The sequence below is a fragment of the Engystomops pustulosus genome, chromosome 6 (genome assembly GCF_040894005.1).
Source record: "Engystomops pustulosus chromosome 6, aEngPut4.maternal, whole genome shotgun sequence".
Lineage (NCBI taxonomy): Eukaryota > Metazoa > Chordata > Amphibia > Anura > Leptodactylidae > Engystomops > Engystomops pustulosus.
This window is the reverse complement of record NC_092416.1, coordinates 51,174,953-51,199,539: the sequence shown is the minus strand read 5'-3', so window position 1 is coordinate 51,199,539 and position 24,587 is coordinate 51,174,953. Positions and strand designations below refer to the sequence as shown.

At 42.7% G+C, this 24,587-nt stretch overlaps 1 protein-coding gene across 1 annotated transcript in view; it reads right to left on the bottom strand.

Annotated features, from left to right (window-relative positions):
* VWA1 (von Willebrand factor A domain containing 1) overlaps positions 1-12,985 on the bottom strand; it is a 56,497-nt gene extending 43,512 nt beyond the window's left edge. Inside the window, exons 1-2 of the mRNA XM_072156051.1 lie at positions 12,874-12,985; positions 12,405-12,780 (exon numbers count right to left, since the gene is read on the bottom strand). Of these exons, the coding sequence (XP_072012152.1) occupies positions 12,405-12,477 (73 nt within the window). The 5' untranslated portion in view covers positions 12,478-12,780; positions 12,874-12,985. The remainder of the gene's footprint in view (positions 1-12,404; positions 12,781-12,873) is intronic.
* Positions 12,986-24,587: the final 11,602 nt, after the last annotated feature.

Sequence of the window (24,587 nt, the reverse complement as noted above, 5' to 3'; positions counted from 1 at the left end):
TTTCTGTCTCTGAGTGTCTCTGACTGTGTCTATCTGTCAGTGTCTATCTGTCTCTGACTGTCTCTCTGGTTCTAAAAATTACAGAACCACAAGCCTGATGCGTTTTAGAAGATACAAGGTACTAAAGACCTGAAGATAGCAGAGTGTGAAGTGACAATCCCCCTGCATCCTCTAAAAGTGACTAATCTCATGTAAAATACTCTTCCCAACCCATTTTCATATGACTTTAGGGGATTATTTATTTATAGGAAAATGGATTTCACATGAAATAGGGAATTCTAGAAAGGACATTTCACCCTCTACCTGAGGGAACTGGGAGTTTAATGGCATAAAATTTTAAATCTATTTAAAAAGGTATGAATTTTTAAGATGTATGGCAATGTGGCAATTGTTTTATATATAAATGAAGGGTATTAGCAGAAGTAATGGACCTTTAAAAATCCAGCTTAGAAAATCAGAAAATGGCTATAGAGGAACTAAAAAAAAATCTGCACTACTGAGAATACCAATATTGAATGTGTACAATGGACCTCCTGTTAAATTCTAAGAATAATATATTTTTTGACCTTGCGTTTTGTTCAATAACAGAACTGATCTATGTTTTTCTACTTCTCTACACATCAAAGTATGGAGTATAAGCAGGAGATGATTTACCCAGTTGTGAAGGCCCCCATAGTAGTGGAATGCAGCCAATTCTCCCAAACCCACACCCTACTTGAAGCCATAAAGCTGTCCTTTAAAGGAAGTCACACTGTTTTAAGCTATGGCAAACTCCATGCTTTGCTATTTGTACAAAAACTATGCAGTAGGGGGCCCCCCAGACAAAACTTTACTTGGAGTCCCAAAAAAGACAAATCAACCTTTGTGTTTGAGAAACCTATGTACAGCAGCTTGTGGGGCTTTTCGCTGCACGTTTATCAGACTTTGCATGTTCTTCTAGGCTAAACCGGCTTGCACAAGTATTTAAGCAGTGTCTGCACTGCTTTGCGGCTTCCATGCAACAAAAATTAGGACTGATTCGGACCGAGCGCCATATTTAACTTGGAAATTGTGTTGCACGCCCTATGTTAAAGGTGCCCCACACAAAAGATGGTGAACTCTGTCGGACCAGTGCAGGGAAGCGACACATTCATGATTTCTGGCCTCCGATCTTAATGAATCACCGCACCCTGCATTATACACTGAAATAGCAGGGGTTTTTTATCCTTATTAGGCGCAAATTTTTAAAAAGGCGCAATTTTGTTGCGTAAATCATAACATAGTCTTATCTGAGCATGGTCAGGACTGGCGTGTTATTGCGCAATTATTTGCACCCATATAGGCGCATATCAACGTTAAATAAAGCGAAAACATCAGGAAGTAGGTGAAATACAAAGACAAATTAGAAGCAAACCAGGATTACTGCTACACAGCGAACTCCAGCGTGCTCCTGTAAAAAATTGCCCAAATAACCCAATGCGCTCAAAAAGTCACTAAAATACAACCAAAAAAGGTACATCAGACTAAGACCTCCATTGTGTTGAGTGGAGGCATGCATTAAGATCATGGCTTAATATAGTCACGGATCTGATTTATCACACACCAGCGGTTTGTGCACCAGAGTATGATGTAAATCTGTCCCCTGCCCCCAGCCTAGAGATACATCCAGTGGGTGGCTATGCTGCTGGACAGGTCCTGCCTGGTATAGAATTGTGCTATAACATGGACCTGAACAGGCCTAAGCTATAGCTAGTGCTCAGCCTGCCAGGACCCTCTTCTCGCCCTTTCTTGCCAACTTGGTGAGGAGACAGAAAACTGTGATAAGTACAGTAATTCAAGAGAATGGAACCTTGCCTGGAAATATGTGATGTATATGGGAAAATATATGGCAGAGGGAATATGTTGCTTCCAGCAAGAATTAGGAAAGTTCTCTGGTCTTTACTGGAGAATGGCAAATGCCAGCAAGATATTTCCACTGCAAGTGAAAAGTACCCGACATTCATTGCTTGTGCTGGCAGGCCCAGAATACAAAGCGCTGTTGTGACTCAAGTGGCACAAAGACTAGAAGAGACCCCTTCATTGCCAAGAAACTAGCAGCTCAAGAACAGTGGTGATGCCTCATCTCCTAGTGACCTTATCTCCTAGCACATAGTGTTCTGCTCACCCCATGCATGGCTAATCTAATTTTTATTGGAATAAATATGAAGTATTTCATTACAATTCAGCTGTATTTCATATCAACTAAAATAAAGAAGGTTAGGATATACAACACATGGAAATAAACCTGAACCAGTTTTGTAAATATTTACGACCCACAAAATTAGGTTTAGGTCTTATGTGTTAATCGTACATTGTACATAATGATGGCATTGATAATGACAGATCAAAGTGGCTAGTATGGGCTTCATAAATATAAGCCTATCTCTCATGGGGTGCATGGCCTATGTTCAGAGGTCAAAGTTAGCCCTTAAACATATGGACTGGTAAGATTTATGAGGTTCTCAAATAATGAGTTGGGACCTATTTATTTAATGTGACTTATTGGGGGGTATTCATAATTTTTGGCGGAGGATCCATGTTTTTGGTGCAATAAATTAGGCTGGGATGTTAGATTTTTGGCATAGGCGGTTAATAAATTGGTGCATCAATGACCTGAGAGACTATCCTGTCCAGAGTGCATAGACAAGCCATTGATTTGTATAACCACTGTGTAATGCTTCTGTGGTGGCTCTGTACCGGAATATAAAACCTACTTCTAGGTTTCCTCACTGCTAAAAGTTGATCGCTGGAGAGTTATTGTCTATGGACACTTTGCTGGGAGAACCTGTCAATGCCCAATCACGCAAAAAGTGAATTGTGACTTTTGCAGAACCTCAATAAATAACCTTTCAATAAAATCTTCCACAGTGCGTGTTAGTAATATAAACGTCAAGTTAAATCCCTTAATAAGTCAGTGTCACTCACCATGTAGAGAATAATGGAGATGCAGGAAAAACTATACAAAGCTGACAGGCCTCCAGTACAAGCTTCAGGGGATAGATTCCAGAATTCATGGTTTATTTTAATAAGGAGCAGTTTCATCTCCATTTATTTTAGGAATCACATTTCTAACCTTGGGTTCGTTTTTTCCATGACGTATCACATATATACACATTGTAGAGACTGAGTGCTGCTCCCGGTCACCGGTCTCTGCGTTAGGGGTAGCAGGGTCTGCCAAACACCGTTTAGGTATCACCACATGCTGCTCTATGGAAGTGGTGGTAAGGTGAAGTGCACCCCAATGGAAAATGTCCAGAGAGTCAGGGTCTGCAGTTATCTTTTTTACTCATGAAATTCAGGCACAAATCAACACAAACAAAGCATATGGCCGGCTTTTCTGATCTCCTCCCTGACAGAAGAGAGATTTCAGGCTGTGTTAATAAACCCTTTCTCCAGGTCTATACAGATACAGCGCTAACAAGCAGAATGTATATCACAAAGCACTAACGATTGATGAAACAACTTGTGTTACATGTGTAAAAACCTGCAGGAGAATAGCAGGTTCAGTCGTCAGCTATCTTCACTGTATATCCAGCTTTAGTCTCTGAAATCTGCATTAATGCCCTGGCGATTCACTGTGCCATTTAGGAAATCCATTATAGGGACCATATAACAAACCATTGTAGAAGAAAATACCCCAAAAACAAATACCTTAAGGCTATGTACACTTTTTTCCATGCTGTCTTTATTTATAAAAAGACCAATAGGGATGGATTAAATATGTTCTACCTATTCTGTGAGGCCGTTTGCATGTATTGCTATAAAAAGCACAGCTTCAATGTTTCTTTATCACTAAAAGCTGTTTGAATAAGATTCAGACAGTCAATTTCCTCTTATGCAGGAACAAAAGTTACAAGCTCCAGCAAGTCATGAAGCTCAGTCGTGTCCAGTTCCCCTCTCTATCCCTGAAGACAGCTCTGGCTTATATAGCTCAATTCCGGTGCTTAACTCATTCACACCCGACCAATCCTGCTGCTTCCCCAAGCCACACCCTCTTCCTCTCCCATCTCACAGCAGACAGCTCAGGCTGATACCGACCAATCCTGCTGCTTCCCCAAGCCACACCCTCTTCTTCTCCCATCTCACAGCTGACAGCTCAGGCTGATACTGACCAATCCTGCCGCTTCCTTCAGCCACACCCTCTTCCTCTCCCATCTCACAGCTGACAGCTCAGGCTGATACTGACCAATCCTGCTGCTTCCCTCAGCCACACCCTCTTCCTCTCCTATCTCACAGAAGACAGCTCAGACTGATACAGGTAAATTATGCTGCCTCCCTCCTCAGTCATGCCTGTGTTTAACAGTCAGTCACTATTCAGTCGTTCCTCTCCCATGTCTAGTAGTGTCAGTAGATAAAAAATAGGATATTGTGATAAATATATATCTTTTCTCTTGAACAAAGGTGTTCATAGCCTTTGAAGACAATAATGATGTGAATACTGGTATCTGAATGGAGCCCTAGTTGCTCTATGGGAACATTTACATATCATGTATAATAGCAGACAATAATCACCTGGCCCTTGAATGCTGCATCTATATGGCCATGACATCATTGACTGCTGTGATGTATGATGCCAAATTGTATAAAGAAGATGGGAACATTGCCATTCAAAATAGCGTTCCACAGGTTCATACCATTCCAAAAATCCACATAACCGAGAGCAGCATCAGACTTAGTATCAGCCAATAGAAAGGAATTTCCAAGACCACAGGAAACCAGACAACAACATTTCCTGCCATAATGGCAATATTATTTTATATATTAATAATAGGTAAAACGCTAAATGTAACTGATATTATTGTATCATCATATACTGCTTATTACTATTGAAAGTATACTGTACTTTTATTTACACTCCATAGAAACCTGACTACGTTAATGGAAACAGATGGGTGATCAAAAAACCATCTCCATGCAAGGATTTACTCAAATATTGGCAACCTCAACTTCTCTCTCACTTACATCACACTCTGCACTTATTAACCATATGGAAATAGTGTTCTGCCAAATCCAGTATCTATATGTATTCAAGAGAAACAGAGGCTACTAATAATCATAAGATCTACCAAGGAACACAAATAATGTAGGTAGCACTTTAAGGAGTACTTTTACCCTGAGGTTATTATTGTCTTCTCCGACATCTTATTGTTCTCCAGGATTCATCTCATACAATTACTTGGTATTTCTTATGATCAATAGTTTGCTCTCATAGAAAGTTGTCCACCACTACCATGAGCTAATACAGTGACTGGCAATGACAAGTACCATTAAAGGGAAACCGCACAAAACCACTTGTATGTTCTTAAGCACCAGAGGCTTAGTGTCCCAAATTTACTTATGACTTATGTCCCAGATTTACTTATAACTCTGTTTCAGATGCTCCCAGCACATGAACAGCTCATAAAAAGTATTCACTAAACAGAGTTCATTAGATGGATGGGGGAACATTTATCATATGATAAAATTATATGCACCTGTGGAATCATCTAGAGGCCACATGGCAGCACTGCAGCGGTGGAGCAGTACTAACCCAGGTCTGGCCTGGCATACAATTGTGCCACAGCCTGCACCTAAACTCATTCAAGTCCAGCGCAGGCCCACATCACTGCTGGCCGTACCCTCTTCACACCCCTCCACGCCCACCTGGTATGGAGGTGGCATAAAGGGGGGAATAGGTGCAATTACAGACATACAAGCCCAGATAAATGCGTCTAGTGGGTGGTTGTATTCAGTGACTGAAAGCATGCACTTTAACATACTGCTTGCAGAAAGAATGGTATGCACAATCTGCTCAGCTCCTCCTGCTCTATATCATACAGTCTGCTGATAGCCAGACTGATATGCCAGATACATGAATCGTGGTGCGCGGTCTGGTGTGCCTGCATTTTTTTTGGTGCACTTTGTTCATGTTGTGGGGCACGTCAGACAGAATTGTGGTGGAGGGTCTGACAAAACAGTAACACATCTCTTTAGGTGCATATTTTTATGTCTTGTCAGACGCAATGCAGCCGCAACACAAAACTGCGCAGTCACTTTATAAATACATGTAGAAGCAGTTTGCATGTCCTTTCTAGTGCAAAGTCAGACAGAAAACTGGCGCAAACACTATGGCCACTGTGTACTATGATGTATGGTACACATAGTACACTGCGTACAACCTCATCCTGCTCTATAACACGCTGCAGATAGGAATTTGTGTACAGTCTGCTGAGCTCCTCCTGCTCTATAACACACTTCCTGCAGATAGGACTTTGTAAACAGTCTGCTGAGCTCCTCCTGCTCTATAACACACTGCCTGTAGATAGGACTTTGTGTACAGTCTGCTGAGCTTCTGCTGCTCTATAACCCACTGCCTGCAGATAGGAGTTTGCATATAGTCTGCTTAGTTCCTCCTGCTCTATAACACACTGCCTGCAGATAGGACTTTGTGTATAGTATGCTTAGCTCCTCCTGCTCTATAACACACTGCCTGCAGATAGGACTTTGTGTATAGTCTGCTTAGTTCCTCCTGCTCTATAACACACTGCCTGCAGATAGGACTTTGTGTATAGTCCGCTTAGCTCCTCCTGCTCTATAACACACTGCCTGCAGATAGGACTTTGTGTATAGTATGCTTAGCTCCTCCTGCTCTTTAACACACTGCCTGCAGATAGGACTTTGTGTACAGTCCGCTTAGCTCCTCCTGCTCTATAACACACTGCCTGCAGATAGGACTTTGTGTATAGTATGCTTAGCTCCTCCTGCTCTATAACACACTGCCTGCAGATAGGACTTTGTGTATAGTATGCTTAGCTCCTCCTGCTCTATAACACACTGCCTGCAGATAGGACTTTGTGTACAGTCGGCTCAGCTACTTCTGCTTGCAGATTGGACAGCGGTTTCATCATTTAGTAGTTGAAATTCAGGCAGCCCTCACATTGCCCTTACACAGTAGTAGGTTGCACATCCAAATATGGAGTTGGCCTCCTTTCAGAATTTGATACACATCCAAAACAATAGAGAACAGCTCTCCAAATATTTTTGGCTTGCTTGTTTAACTGTATCAAATATCACTTGTGTTAAAAAAAGTTTTGTTGTTTTACAGTGATTTGGATAGTTACTCTTCAATGTGTTTGGAGAACTATCAACTACACAATAAATTCATAGGTGTTCAATCCACCATTTATACTGTACATTGATGACATAGAATATACACTCACCGGCCACTTTATTAGGTACACCTGTCCAACTGTTCGTTAACACTTAATTTCTAATCAGCCAATCACATGGCGGCAACTCAGTGCATTTAGGTATGTAGACATGGTCAAGACAATCTCCTGCAGTTCAAACTGAGCATCAGTATGGGGAAGAAAGGTGATTTGAGTGCCTTTGAACGTGGCATGGTTGTTGGTGCCAGAAGGGCTGGTCTGAGTATTTCAGAAACTGCGGATCTACTGGGATTTTCACACACAACCATCTCTAGGGTTTACAGAGAATGGTCCGAAAAAGAAAAAACATCCAGTGAGCGGCAGTTCTGTGGGCGGAAATGCCTTGTTGATGCCAAAGGTCAGAGGAGAATGGGCAGACTGGTTCAAGCTGATAGAAAGGTAACAGTGACTCAAATCGCCACCCGTTACAACCAAGGTAGGCAGAAGAGCATCTCTGAACGCACAGTACGTCGAACTTTGAGGCAGATGGGCTACAGCAGCAGAAGACCACACCGGGTGCCACTCCTTTCAGCTAAGAACAGGAAACTGAGGCTACAATTTGCACAAGCTCATCAAAATTGGACAGTAGATTGGACATGGTGTGTCGAATATATTTTCTTGGCACTCTTTGGGCCCCTTGGTACCAATTGAGCATCGTTGCAACGCCACAGCCTACCTGAGTATTGTTGCTGACCATGTCCATCCCTTTATGAGCACAATGTACCCTGTAACATCTGATGGCTACTTTCAGCAGGATAATGCGCCATGTCATAAAGCTGGAATCATCTCAGACTGGTTTCTTGAACATGACAATGAGGTCACTGGACTCAAATGGCCTCCACAGTCACCAGATCTCAATCCAATAGAGCATCTTTGGGATGTGGTGGAACGGGAGATTCGCATCATGGATGTGCAGCCGACAAATCTGCGGCAACTGTGTGATGCCATCATGTCAATATGGACCAAAATCTCTGAGGAGCTTCCAGCACCTTGTTGTATCTATGCCACGAAGAATTGAGGCAGTTCTGAAGGCAAAAGGGGGTCCAACCCGTTACTAGCATGGTGTACCTAATAAAGTGGCTGGTGAGTGTATGTTATCTTATTGTGATGAAGGGTTATTATCTGGTTCTTATCACCAAAAATCAGCTGAAATTTGTGAAGGAACCAGATAGCAAGTATTTATCTAGCCCACGCTGCCTCCTCAGGATATAAAAGGAATTACAACTGCAATTCTTATTAAAATCCACATCAAAACATATTTTAAACAGCCGACAAACTAAAGACAGAGCCGCGTCTTGTGGTTTAGCCAACATTAACTAAACATTCTGTACCTGGAAGATATTTAAGTAGGCCCATGCTTGATAGCACCAAATAAGGAGTATACACAGTAAATGTCTGTGGGTGGACGGGAACCACAAAGAGTAATTAGTAGGAAAACTAAACAATTATATTTCAGCAGGACAAATGTGAGTGTTATTATTCTGAACCAGGTTCAATGATTCTTTGTTATTTTTTTATTAAGCCCCTGGCGAATTCTGTTTTATGTCATAATGATACCAAAGCTCCCAGACAGACAGAACAGAATTGTGAGTAATAATCATTATTATGTTACGTTTTTTAATATCAGAGAGAGAGAGAGAGAGAGGAGAAGCTCAATTCCAGCCTTGTATGTAACTCCAAGGGGAACGCCTGGTAAAGCTAGAAGGATATTAGTATGTAGGCGATATAGTAATTATAACACCAGATATCACAGCGGAGTAGTTCAAGTATATAGGACCCAGAGGCCGCATTTAACTATGGTGGCTACTATGGGTTGAGAAGGAAATCATGTCAAGAATATATATTACATGTACACACACAAGCTGGTCTGTGTACCTGGGTGCAATAGAATCTATGTTAATGTGTCTATGGAGAGAGTAATAACAAGGGAATAGCCATCCAGCAGACTCCATCTATCCACTACATGGCAAAAATTATTTTGATAGGTTATCAATATAAGATTGGCGGGAGTCTGACATTCGTACACCCCCATCATCAGCAGTTCATTAATGGATGAAACACATAACCAGTGATTCGCTGACCATATGGTGGTCACATCATAGAGATAAATGATGCAAGGAGTCCCTGGGTACAACAGTGCAATACTGAAAATATACCTATACTTCAGCACTATTGTTCTGTGAGGAAGGAGGGACTCTTTTCATGTTATATTACTATGATGCTTGGAGTCCCATTCCTGGAACAGTGTTTGGTCTATGAAATACAGTTGTAATGACCTGCTGGATGGGGCATTATGAAAAGAACCCACTCCCAGTAGCTCCCTGTATGGTAAACAGAGTATGTACAGCTCTGCTAATTCACGATATTCGATCTATTGTCAAATATTTATTATGATATAATCTTAGGGTTATGCATGGTATTGCAGCTGATCGGCCATCTGTCTGTGAAAGTAGGGTTAATGTCTACACTGTTTACAAAAATGCAACATCATTATCTGCAGCGAGGTCAGCCATTGATTGGTTACTCCAGACTACCTTGTAATTAGCTTCTGCTAAAGTGTAGATAAGGGAGTTTCTTGCAAGGCCCTGGGGGGAGAGTAGTGATGGAAATGACAGCTCTTCTTAGTGAGCTGGCTCATTAGGCTCCGCTCACTAAGAAGAGCCGGCTCTTCTGGCTCCTGAACGGCTCCCTATTAAACTTATAATAGGGAGCCGCAGGCCAGTCAGGCATCCTGAACCACTCCACTTTTAACCCGATATTATTGGGTTAAAGGGGGTGTGGTGAGCCGTTTAGGGGCAGGGTTTAGTGAGCCATCGGCTACCTATGACTAGTGGAGAGCTTTCTGTCAGTCTTCAACCAGTCTACATCATAAGGTCTGCAGAGACTAGCAGCTACTGTCTCCCTCCAGCAGACCAGCAGCTCTGTGTACTCACCTCCTCAGAGCCTGTAGTAGATTGCTGCCCAAGCAGCCTAAGCTATTCCCCATCCACAAGCTACAGGACCAGGGCTGGGAGTTACACCTAGACTGCAAACCAACCATTCAGCTACCTCATGGACCTGGCAGGAAAGACCTACTGCCTCAGCTTGTTACCCGTTGCTGTGATGAAAGTTTGTGAAATAAAGAGTCTGTTAGTTATATGCTTATAAAATCCTGTCTCCATGTGTGATCCCTGGCTGCCGCTAACATCACAGGCCCACCACAGCCTCCTCTTAACCATCTTACTGAGAATCCCTTCACTACACACACCAGGAGGGCCCCAGGGGGAATCCTCATTACCTTGTGGCCTCATCCTCTTCTTGCATCCCTTCGCTGGCCCTGCCTTGTGTGGAAGCAGCCTGTGAGCAAGGCTATCATCAAGCCAACTCCCCACCAGGGGAATCCAGCTGCCCCCACACCTAAGATCAAGCCCTGGTTGGAGGACATTGTACAGCCACCACACTTCCAGTGATTCAGGGACTGAGCATGGTCATGTGTTTTAGCCCTAATATTGAGAACACATCTGGAAACACAGCTTCTTTCTCTGAGTAGCGGCCATGCACAGTTACTTCAGCTTAGCTCTCAATAATTGAGGAGCTAGGTTGTAATTATCCAGGATTCAAGTGAATGGCAGATGAGCTACAGCAATACAACATGGCCACTACACAAAGAATGGAGCTGTGGTCTCCTGAATGTCATTTTTGTTAGAGATGAGAACAGCTGAATAATGGAATGCCCGGTATGGGACCCCCACATATTTTCATGACTTTTCTAATGTCATTGATATATTTAGGCTTCAACCTAATGCATAAAAAGTGCATTCAAAATTAGGGTACGGACACTTGATATAAAGTAGGTTGTATCCAACATGTCAAAGACACTGGGGCACATTTACTTACCCGTCCCATTGCGATCCCCGAGGTGCGTTGTCCAAAGAGGATTTGGGGCTGCCACAACTCACTAAGATCGGGCGTCCAATTTCCTGCATGTATCGCTTCCCGCTCAGGTCCTCCGGAGTTCACCATCTTCTTCCCGGTGCATGTAAGTGCATGGTTTGTGACACAATTTTGAATGTTAAATCCCGCGCTTAGTCCGAATCAGTCGCGTTGTCCGACGGCCACGCCCCCCAATTTGTGTTGCATAAAAGTTCGGCGTTATTGCACCAAAATCTGATTGCGTGCGCCAAAAACCCCAGTTAAATGCGGCACAAAACGTAAAAAGTCTGGAAACTGCGGTCAGCGGACCCTTAGTAAATGTGCCCCACTGACTGTCAAAGGACACCTCTTTTCAATGAATAGCCCAATAATTTGCCCTGCTAAGTGCTAGTGGAGGTATACAAACATGAATATGTGGGCGGAGTGATCAGGACTCTTTCTGTCCCTCCTAGGAGTCCTGTTTAGATTTACTGCTCTGATTTTTACTGATCCAAATCCCATATATGCCAGAGCTTGTTTCCTGTATCATAACCTGTACTGAGATAAGTCAAAAGAAGTGACCTAAAAGTTTTATTTTAATATTTTTCATCCATGTTCCCCATTTACCTCTATCAATACCCCCCTCCACACTTGTATAATTCTTGAATGATGAAATATTGGCTGCTGTGTAACCATATTCCTCTTCCTCCAGCATTCCAGCACAATATCCAAATGAAAAAAAGAAACTAAAATAAATATTTTTATGAATTCATAAATTTCAGTCCACCATCATTTCATGAATCAGGCTTCTGCCTGATCTGTCAATCCCGGTAAAGTTTCTATATATCAACAATCAATATATACAATACTAATAGGGTACATGCATAATTATACATGTCCCACTTTGTATTTCATTGTAGTTGTGCAAGATTTTCAGATGTACCCAAACAGTGTAATAAAAATGATGACTTGGCACACAGCTGGCACAGATGCCCATGGCACAACATGTGCAATGTGTGTGTCAGAGCTCTATGATACTTGACCATATTCTCAGTAGTATCGTCTCATCATGTAGAACTAGAACTCTCAGCATCCATACCAGGACATAAGCTGCCAGGAATGTTGAAATCCTTCTCTCTTACTACTAGAGCCATGGTGTATATGTTACCTATTTACCAGGGACTCATGGATCCTATTACATCTCCTGGGTAATGCCACCGGACAGGTTCTTAGCTACAGCACCTGAAGGTCTGCACAGTGACCTTTTTGTGTGAATGGATAAAGAAGCCACCTGATAAGGGCACTTACCTGCTTCTGGGATACTCTGTCCTAGGGCAGGAGGGAGCAGTAAGTGCAGGTATAAAATCAGCAAGATCAACATATCAAAGTGCAGGTTGGTAAAACTTTCTACCAGAACTTCTTCTCCAGATCAGGCATAGTATTCTTCAGCAGGAGGCATCACAGGTCCCTTCTTCTTCTTCCTAAGATCTCATTCATGGGGTCTCTTATAGGACAAGTTTAATTCATGACTGGCACCCTTTCCAGCCCAGGAGCTGTGTATGTAGTGCCAGGAGAACTCTGCTACACCCACTTGTAAGGATGAGAAGTTTTCTGCAGTGGCTCCAACTTTAACCATGTGAGGACAAGAATGCAAATCTTCTTGTGTGGACTTTGGGGCAGGTTTCTGCAACAGCAAAGACAAACAGTGAATTATCCTAAGCAGCTTGTGCCCCACATAGAAGGAAAAGCAAAAGTTTGATTTTCAGAATCTACACACCCTCTGTGGACTCAGACTACAGGGAAGAAGGGATTCTGCAGGGTCCTATAGCCTGTCTGTCACCGAAGGAAAACATTCATTTACTGTGACTTCACACAGCAACAGCTGGATACACATGTACAAGACTTGTACAAACTGTGGATACCAGTGAAGTGTTGCAGAACTGTGTTTGCTGTAGCCCGGAGCAATCTGCTGTCACAGCGGAGGAAACAACAAGTGTCTCAAGGAATGTTACTGGGACCTCCAAGTAAAGGGATTTAAAGGGGTGCTCCATATTGTGTATGATTATTAATTAAACATCAGTTTGTCATCAGTATTATTAGCTGTAATATTATTTACTGTTTTGAGTTAAAATTATGTAAATGATCATGCTATAAACACATTAAGAAATCAGAACCTGAAATTATTTAAAAGAGAATGCTTTAACATAAGTACTAAAAATTAATATAATTAGAAGTGGTCTACAGACTACCAATTGCCATACTTCTGCATACCTGCCAACTGTTCCAAATTTAGGAATTATTTCCTCTCTGTGCATGGGCTATGAAATGGCCAGAAATGTATTACAGTATTAATAAGGGGCTATAAGGGGCACCGGAGTATAAGGCGCACCATCAATGAATGCCTGCTAAAACTTCTAGGTTCATATTTAAAGCGCAACGTATTGTAAGGCGCACCTGATTATAAGGATGTATGACCAGCAGGTGGCAGACCTGTGCATAGTTCAAGGCAGCTGTTATCTCTAAGTACGGTTCATATATAAGGTGCACTGGACTATAAGGTGCACCTATGATTTCTGAGAAAATCAAAGGATTTTTTGTGCGCCTTATAGTCCGAAAAATACGGTAAATTGTGTATTAAATTAGCAGCAGCAGCCATTTTATTAACGGCCCTGACATTAGTCCTTAAAGCCAGAACTGCCACTAGGAAGTTTTTGTGAGTCCCCCACAGAATGATCATTCATCCCTGTGTACACAGTGAGTTCCCTACAACTGGAAAGGGAGGAGGGTTTTCTGTGACTTGGAGCCCCTTCTCATTCCTGGGGCCCTTTGAACACAGTCACACTAACCCCCCTTGATGGTTGCCCTGCCTGGAGCTACAAAATCAGGTGCCAATATTCCCATAACTTTTTTTTATCCCCAACTATTTATCCCCAACTCTTCTGAGATGGCAAACAGGGACGTAACTAGGAGATGCAGGGCCCTAAAGCAAAGCTTCTAAATGGGCCCCCCCTTCCCCTTAAAATAATATACATATTTTTATTCTCACACATGTGCGTTACAATCACGCACCATAGATACACACCATATATGCATACATACAGCATATACACACATACATACAGTACCCTGTACACCAATGCATCATATACACAGGCATATAGTATATACACATCATATATCTACACACAATACAGAAAGTACACAGATACATACAATACTGTATACAGACATACATCATATACACAACCAATACACCAGATTCCAGGGCCCCCTGACACTGTTAGCCCCATAGCAGCTGCAATGGCTGCTACCTCTGTAGCTACCCCCAGATGGAAAATAGCCTTCCTCTCGATCCAATAAATCTGATAACTGCTCGGCTGTCACAAAGGCAGGAATCTGGGGACATGTCCGTTTTGGTCCATATTGATAATTTTATACTAATTCACAGATCAAATTGTTTGGTCTTGTGCTTCACAGGACAGCTGTGCACTGGAGAGGAGGAGGAGGGGAGCCCTACGCCCTCCATAGACAAAAGCTGTGACCGCCCGCACACACGGGGAAAGATGGAGTATGCTGTCATGCCGCCATTGCCGTCTACGGGCACGTATATGCAGCCGCATATACATCCCCACAGATGGCCGTCTGAATGTACCCCAAATGTGGGCTCAAACCTCTTTTTTGCTTGTCACCCTGGGACTCCTCCTCCCCCCTGAATGCGGGGGAGGATTGAACAACGGCAGCAGCTGGTGATTGGCTGCTGCCAAGGTATAGGGCAGTGGTGGCGAACCTATGGCACAGGTGCCAGAGGTGGCACTCAGAGCTCTTTTTGTGGGCACTCAGGCCATCACCAGAGGACAAAGTTCACCAAATAGGACCAAATCCACCGAATCTTCCTGCAGTCCCAGGCAACTTATGTGATGCGGCTCTCAGCACTATTTTAAAGCGACACATCAATGGATGTTTGGAACTGCAGGAAAAGTGAGAAGGATTTGACAGAACTGCATTATCTTAGGAGGTCATCCTGCTGGACCCACTATTCTTCCTCTACAGAGAGACCCTCTTTCTTTCAACTGTATTGGTGGCCTTAGGGAGCCCATACAATTGAAAGATGTGGAAGAACACATAGTAATAAGTTACTGCTTGAAATGCCATGTTGGCACTTCACGGTAAATAAGTGGATTTTGGTTGTGGTTTGGGCACTCCTTTTATGGACAGTTACATTATCGGTGTCCTTCGTCCTGCTGAGCTAGGCTTCTAATACCTCCGCTGAGTGTATTATGTCACTCAGCAGGAGGGAAAGATGTAGCTTTTACAGTGTATGTCATATACTGAGTAGAAAGAGGCAACAACTATGCCTCCATCTGCCAGAATATGGCAATGTGTACGCTCAGCATATACGTTGGAAAGTGTGAACCCAGCTTTAAAGCATTTTTGACATAATATGGATAAGTGAATAGTACAGATGATAATAGTAAACTTTGTAATACACTGTATTAAACAAATACGTGGGTCCTTAATTTTCCTCTGCCTTTTTTCCTTATTTAAGCAATTTGTCTAACTCGGCTTTCTGTCCTGTATACACTAACAGACAGGAACAGACAGTCCCTGGATGGTCTCACATCCACTGAGAGATGAATTATCAGTATAAATATTGCCTGGGTACAGAAAGAGTTAATCATTAGCCTCCTTATTTGTCTGAGCCACAGAGTAGATGCTTTACTTAATGAAGTACAGTATATAACAAAGTTTACTTTTATCCCATGCTCTATTAATTTCTGAACAAAAAAAAAATCTTCAGAGGTTTAGTTACTGTTCAACTACATGAGAGTTTGGTACTTCATTGAGAAACCTGTTTATACAGTATATAGCTTGCATAGTTTGCACTGTTATACTCCTGGCCCCTTTGGTTAATCAGGTTATGAGACTTCACACCTCACTACTAACTTCTATGTAATGACCTTGATGCCCATTTCTAGTTTGAAACATCTATCTACCAATGTTAGCAAGAGAAAGGGAAGGAAAATTTCCCACCATTGTCGCTTTTCTAGTAATATGTGCATGCTTTTATTGCAAGTGGCTTAAAGTGCAAAAGTATGCACCAAAATTTGGTTTCAAAACAGCAGCTTCAAGCTATGTCTTCCAATGGCCCACATTTATTTAAGTAATTATTAAAGTATTATTAAAGTATTTATTAAAGTATTGCACAGAAAAGAATGTGTACACTGCTTATACATGTATTTAAAAAGGGTCTACCCAGTGTTGTGTCTTGGCTGCACTATGCCCGAAACACCACAATATTTAGCAGATAAAGGGGCGTTCCGGTACAGATCGGGCACCACCTTATTATAGCGACTCAACAGAATTTTGTCACATTCTCCTTGTTAAAGGTGCACCAAAAAAGTTGCTCCACACTTCCAAGCACTGCCGGAGGTGCCAAATTAATGAAGACCGTGTGCTAGTATTCAGTTATCTGCCGCACTCTGCACACTCCACAGGCAAACTGCATATAGTACAGACTGCACTATTTATGATAAATATGTGCCAATGCTCCTGCTTTAAGGCCCCTGGAGACAGGGGGCTTGGCTTATCTGGGTCTTACTCATTTTGATGTTAAAGGGAACCTGTCATCAGCAATAGGCCTAATAAACCACTGCCAGAATGATGTCAAGCAGTGTAACACCTTCTTGTTTTTGTTTCTTTCATGATCCAGTGTGGTGGCATCATCCTGGAAATCAACTTTGAAGTGAGATGTAAATTGGTCCCTGTCAAGGAGGTGGAGAGTTTAACGCTGAAGTCAAGGTGGTGAACTCTGAACACCTCCTCTGTGATCGACATCATGCATCGGACTTCTGGAGATCTGGTTAGAGATGTCTATGGATGCAGGGCCATCAGTAACACTAAAGGGGTTTTCTGAGGAAGAGAGAGCTTGACTTCAGTGTTAAAATCTCCACCTCCATGACTTTATGCAACCAATTTACATCTCATTTCAAAGTAGATTTTCTGGATGATGCCATCACACTGGGTCAAGAAAGAAAGATGAATTGGAAGATGTTCATCTGCTTGGCAACATACTGGCACTGGTTTATTAGGTCAAATTCTGCTGACAGGTTCCCTTTAAGAACACAGGAATAGGCTAAGGTTCATGGAACAGGTTCTGAAGGGAAAACCAACTCCAAGCCCTTGTTCGCTGCCTGGAAGACCAAAGATGCCCATTTTAAGTGACGCTGTATACAAATATATTTTATCCTGTATTTTTTTGATAAACTTTGCCCACAACATGACAACTACTAAAAATGATGCAATTTCTATAAGCAACCAGGGCATCATAAAAAGAAAGAACTCCTTTTTCCAATAAAATGTAATTATTGTTATCTCTGTGTTTGTAGCGGACCAAAGGCTCGGATGGGTTATTCACTCTCCAGACAAACACATTAAGTGACAACCTTCTTTATTTACAGCCACCCATACAACAAATCCTGGGGATTCTTTGGTTAATCCAACACATATTGGAAGACAGAATGTCCGGAAAAGTTTTGTAAAAGTAATATGGAACTTTTCTCTAACCTGAGGCAATGCGATGCAGTAATCCGGTGATTTTTATTGACATTAAAGCTTCAGAATACAAAGAACCTTTATGAGCCAGAAATCTCTTCTATTCCACATTAGAGGAGCCATTATTATACATCAACCCCCCTCCCCTTATACCCTGCTGTAGATCCCATAGCAAATCCTATAGCAGAGCTCTCATCCTACTATATTCCTTTCATAGTAATGATGCTGTACAAGGAGGTGGAGGGCTCCCCTGAGGCACAAAGGTGACTTATACATCTTATCTCCTATAGCTATTTCCCAGCCCTGCTACATCCTCACAGCTATGGTCATGTATGGCAGTATATCTTGTAGCATATATTACATTGTAGATAGACTATCTGCACTTCTCATGAGATCATCCTCAATTTACACTTAAATAAATCCACCATCAAAATCCAGCATGATAAACCAGGGATAAACCAGGGGACACTTATGGAGCCCGGCACCGTGACTGTGGTAATCTACATATATGTGTTATTCACGTATTCACGTCTCCTTCCATTATGAAAGTTCCCTTAAAAATCATTGTACCCAGCATAAAATCCTCCAATAGCAATAATGCAACCTAAATGTGCTCTGTAATACTGTCCTTAATAGCAATAATGCACCCCCTGCTTGCTCCATGTGTAATAGTGCCCTCCATAGCCATAGCGTACCCATAACAATGATGTACCTTCAATGTGCTCTATGGTAGTGTCCCCAATAGTAATAATAAACCTATATAAAAAGGCCTTTATAGTGCCCTCCATAGTCATAGTGTCCCTATGGCAATAATGCAACCTAAATGAGCTCCGTAATAGTGTCGCCAGTAGTAATAATCTTCCTGCTACAATCTCCACATATAATAATGCCCTCATAGTGGCCTCCATAGTCATAGTTTACCCATAACAATGATATACATTCAATTTGCCCTATGGTAGTGTTCCCAATAGTAATAATACACCTATATAAAAATACCTTTATAGCGCCATCATAGCAATAAATGTATTACTGTACCTCCTACATGTTCCACATGTCATAGTGCCACCATAGTCATAGTGCCGCCATAGTCATAGTGCCGCCATAGTCATTGTGCCGCCATAGTTATGACATCCCGCAGCATGCCCTATTAGAGCATTAGTAGTAAATTTTACCAGCAGCCAGAGATAAGGGCGTAAAGCATAGAAACCAAAGAACATATAATTAGTAAAAAAAGATGTTACAGACATGTATTCTTGGGAATACAAGTATCTAATAAAACAGACATGTCAGGAGAGGTAACAGATCCTCTTTATGGAAGCTTTATAAGGTGTAGTTTGAGGTTTGTGTACACTGGGGGGGGGGGTGAGGTAAAGGGTGGGGTTAGTGGTGTAGCTTAATATTTTGCTACTCGCACCACAACTTTTATGACCCCTCATTCTTTCTTGTGAAAGCTGGGAGGTATGAGTTGTTTGCATAGATCTCACCCATGGACTTTGGATATGGACAAAAGGATCTATGTATCTGTGCCATCCATATAGATCACATATCATAACGTTAGGAAGCAGTTTGTGCTCTGTTTTTTTTGCAAGGGATATCCCTTTATAAAATGTGATTGCATATTGATACAGTAGTGGGAGTAGATCCAGTGGGACCTCTTCTATAGAACCAAAAAAAAAAACGGGAAAAAAAAGGATTGAGGTCACTTCAGCTGTCACCGTGCACATTGGCACCAATGTGCACCTCACCAATTATAGGATCCCCTCTATATATAGTGGTATTAATGTGTCCGCCCAGGGACAGTTCATGGCTGTAGCTGCACGTGTCCTCTGCAGGGCTTCACACCTCTGTTTACCTACCTCGAGGAACCTTTGCAGCCATCGGATAATGTTTGTGTTTCTGACTCAGTGTGACTGATTTAGCTTATGGGGTGTGGATAGTGTTTGAAGTCGTAGCGTTGTGTCAGCTTGTCTGTCTGGAAGGAGGTTCCTCCAATTAAACGTGTGACTCAGTTTAAGTCGTTAGAGCGATACAAAAATAACACATACAAGAATTGCGTGGGATAGTGAGACCTTGGATCTGCAAACAGCTATGGGATTTTTAATACTGCCCTGGAAAAAAATCGATCATTTACAAGAAACTGCTAATATCTCTCCTATGATATCCCTGGGCAGATATGTGGTGAAAGACCGGGTGTGAGTAAGGAACACTTTTATTGTACAAAGTTTAGTTTTTTTCTGAAGTGTTCCTTAAAACTGTTTTTATATATTTTTTTTTTATTCAGTTTTCAAGGACTTATGGGGCTTTTTACCTATTTTTACCTATCTCCTAGTGACACCATTCAATATTTCATGTGATGTACTGGAGAGCTGGAAAAAAAGAAGAAAATTGACCACCTCACTGTTAAGTCCAATTGACACCTCCCCTTTATTCTTTTGGTCAATACAATCATAGAGAATTTTTTAGAACTTTTTGTTCACCTACTGTAGAACCATAATTCATTTATATACAGTACTCCATCTATATTGTAGTAGCCCCTAATGAATTACAGACAGTCCTTGACTTACAGACAGACTGCTCTGCCCACTGTGACCTCTGGTGAAGCTCTCTGGATGCTGTACCTTAGTTCCAGGCTACAATGATCAGCTGTAACATGTCTGTTATGAAGCTTTATTTACAGTATAATCCTTTTTCCAATGACTGCAAAAAATCTGAAAAATCCCAAAAAATTTTTGCCTGGAGTTACAATTATAAAATATGGCAATTTTGACTTACATACAACTTTAACTTAAGAACAAACCTAAATAACCTATTTTGTATGTAACCCAGGGACTTCCTGTATATACTGCTGTGCTGTAACAAAAAGGCGACAGTAGTCACTTAATATATGCAAAGTGTACACCCCTTTCATTATATTATATACAGCAACCTCTTTGTTAATTCATTTATATGCATAAAGGGCACCACCCACAGATTTATATACATTTGTGTGAAATGCTGTGGCCCGTTCAAAATTGCATACTGCTCTTCTGTAAGAAAAATGCAACTGTAGGCAACTGAGTATAGGCCAACCCGAGTATGAGCCTAATTTTAGGCACCTAATTTTACCACAAAAAACTGGGAAAACCTATTGACTCGAAGCCTAGGGTGGGAAAGGCATTGGTCACAGCCTCCCCAGTATATAGCCAGCAAACCCCCAGTAGTATACAGCCAGTGAGCCCCCATTGGTATATAGCCAGCCTGTCTGCAGTAGTATATAGCCAACCAGTCCCCTGTAGTATATAGCAAGCCCCCTATAGTATATAGTCAGCGAACCACCTGTAGTATAAAGCCAGCTAGCCCCTCGTAGTATATAGCCACAAAGCCCCTTATAGTATATAGCCTGTCAGCCCCCTGTAGTATATAGCCTACCAGTCCCCTGTAGTGTAAAGCCTGCCAGCTCCTGTAGTATGGAGCCTTCGAGTCCCTGTAGTATGGAGCCTGCCAGCCCCCTCTAGTATATAGCCTGCCAACCCCCTGTAAGTTATAGCCTGCTAGCCCCCTGTAGTATATAGCCAGCCAGCCCCCAGTAGTATATAGCCAGCAATCCCCATGTAGTATATAGCCAGCCCCATGTAGTATATAGCCAGCCAGCCCCCTGTAGTGTATAGCCAGCCACCCCCATGTAGTATATAGCCAGCATCTTGTAGTATATAGCTATCTAGCCCCCTGTCGTATATAGCCAGCCCCTTGTAGTATATTGTCAGCCAACCTGCTGTAGTATATAGCCAGCCCCCTATAGTATATAGCCAGTCAACCCCCTGTAGTATATAGCTGGACCCCAGTAGTATATAACCAGCCAACCCCCTGTAATATACAGCCAGCCAGCACCCTGTAGTATATAGCCAGCCACATGTAGTACATAGCCAGCACCCTGTAGTATATAGCTAGCTAGCCCCCTGTAGTATCTAGCCAGCCCCCTGTAGTATATAGACAGCCAGCCCCATGTAGTATATAGCCAGCTCCCTGTAGTATATAGCCAGCCAGCCCCTGTAGTATATAGCCAGCCATCCCCATGTAGTATATAGCCAGCACCTTGTAGTATATAGCCAGCTAGCACCCTGTAGTATTTAGCCAACCCCCTATAGTATATACCCAGCCCCTCGTAGTATATTGCCAGCTAACCCCCTGTAGTATATAGCCAGCCCCTATAGTATATAGTCAGCCAACCACCTTTAGTATATAGCCAGTTAGCCCCTTGTAGTATATAGCCACTCAGCCCCTTGTAGTATATAGCCACCCCCCCTGTGGTATATAACCAGCCCCTTGTAGTATATAGCCAGCCAACCCCCTGTAGTATATAGCCAGCCCATAGTAGTATATAGCCAGCAAACCCCCTGTAGTATATAGCCAGCCAGCCCCCTGTAGTATATAGCCAGTCAACCCCCTGTAGTATATAACCAGCAAGCCCCCAGTAGTATATAGCCAGCCATCCCCATGTAGTATATAGCCAGCCCCATGTAGTATATAGCCAGCCAGTCCCCTGTAGTATATAGCCAGCCACCCCCATGTAGTATATAGCCAGCATCTCGTAGTATATAGCTTTCTAACCCCCTGTCGTATATAGCCAGCCCCTTGTAGTATATTGCCAGCCAACCCCCTGTAGTATATAGCCAGCCCCCTATAGTATATAGCCAGTAAACCCCCTGTAGTATATAGCTGGCCCCCAGTAGTATATAGCCAGCCAACCCCCTGTAATATACAGCCAGCCAGCACCCTGTAGTATATAGCCAGCCACATGTAGTACATAGCCAGCACCATGTAGTATATAGCTAGCTAGCCCCCTGTAGTATCTAGGCAGCCCCCTGTAGTATATAGACAGCCAGCCCCATGTAGTGTATAGCCAGCTCCCTGTTGTATATAGCCAGACAGCCCCTGTAGTATATAGCCAGCCATCCCCATGTAGTATATAGCCAGCACCTTGTAGTATATAGCCAGCTAGCACCCTGTAGTATATAGCCAACCCCCTGTAGTATATAGCCAGCCCCTTGTAGTATATTGCCAGCTAACCCCCTGTAGTATATAGCCAGCCCCTATAGTATATAGTCAGCCAACCACCTTTAGTATATAGCCAGTTAGCCCCTTGTAGTATATAGCCACTCAGCCCCTTGTAGTATATAGCCACCCCCTGTGGTATATAACCAGCCCCTTGTAGTATATAGCCAGCCAACCCCCTGTAGTATATAGCCAGCCCCTAGTAGTATATAGCCAGCAACCCCCCTGTAGTATATAGCCAGCCAGCCCCCTGTAGTATATAGTCAGTCTACCCCCTGTAGTATATAACCAGCAAGCCCCCAGTAGTATATAGCCAGCAATCTCCATGTAGTATATAGCCAGCCCCATGTAGCATATAGCCAGCCAGCCCCCTGTAGTATATAGCCAGCCACCCCCATGTAGTATATAGCCAGCATCTTTTAGTATATAGCTATCTAGCCCCCTGTCGTATATAGCCAGCCCCTTGTAGTATATTGCCAGCCAACCCCCTGTAGTATATAGCCAGCCCCTGTAGTATATAGCCAGCCACCCGATGTAGTATATAGCCAGCACCTTGTAGTATATAGCCATCTAGCACCCTGTAGTATATAGCCTACCCCCTATAGTATATAGCCAGCCCCTTGTAGTAAATTGCCAGCTAACCCCCTGTAGTATATAACCAGCCCCTATAGTATATAGTCAGCCAACCACCTTTAGTATATAGCCAGTTAGCCCCTTGTAGTATATAGCCACTCAGCCCCTTGTATATAGCCAGCCCCCTGTGGTATATAACAAGCCCCCAGTAGTATATAGCCAGCCAACCCCTGTAGTATATAGCCATCCCCTAGTAGTATATAGCCAGCAAACCCCCTGTAGTATATAGCCAGCCAGCCCCCTGTAGTATATAGCCAGTCAACTCCCTGTAGTATATAACCAGCAAGCCCTCAGTAGTATATAGCCAGCCCTCAGTAGTATATAGCCAGGCAGACCCCTTTAGTATTTAGCCATCCAACCTCCTGTAGTTTATAGACAGCCCCCTGTAGTATATAGCTAGCCAACCTCCTGCAGTATATAGCCAGCACCCTGTAGTCTATATCCAGCCCCATGTAGTTTATAGCCAGCCCCTTGTAATACACAGCCTGCTAGCCCCCTGTAGTATATAGCCAGCCAACTAGCCAACTAGCCTGAGTACTCACCTTTACAACGCCCTGGGCAGGCCCCCTCCTCTGTGCGCTGCCGCCATCTCCAGGTAAGCGACAGGTCAGTGTATACGGCCAATGCATAAACTATATTGTCAGCAAGCGGAGTGAGTCCGTGTGCCGTGGGCACTTACCAGTCGCTAACCTGGACCTGGTGCACATGAATAAAGAAGAGGTGCTGCGGGGGCGTACTTTATTTTTTATATACCGGAGTACAAGCCGAGTGGGGAATTTTCAGCAATACTCTGCTTATACCCAAGTGTATATGCTATTCTCAAAGTGCGCCCCCCGCTGCCATCCATTATATTATATACAGTGACCTGGTCTGGAAGACTAGAGTAATATTATCTGCATTGACAGATTCCCTCATTTTAACTATACAGGCGGTCCCCTACTTAAGAACACTCGACTTACATACGACCCCTAGTTACAAACGGACCACTGGATGTTGGTAATTTACTGTACTTTAGCATTAGGCTACAATAAACAGCTATAATAGTTATCAGACGTGTCTGTAATGAAGCTTTATTGTTAATCATGATTCTTATGACAACCCAACATTTTTAAAATCCAATTGTCACAGAGGCCAAAAAATTTTTGTCTGGGGTTGCAATAATAAAATATACAGTTCCGACTTACATACAAATTCAACTTAAGTACAAACCTACAGACCCTATCTTGTATGTAACCCGGGGACTGCCTGTATGTTACTCTGAAATTTTGCTTTCAG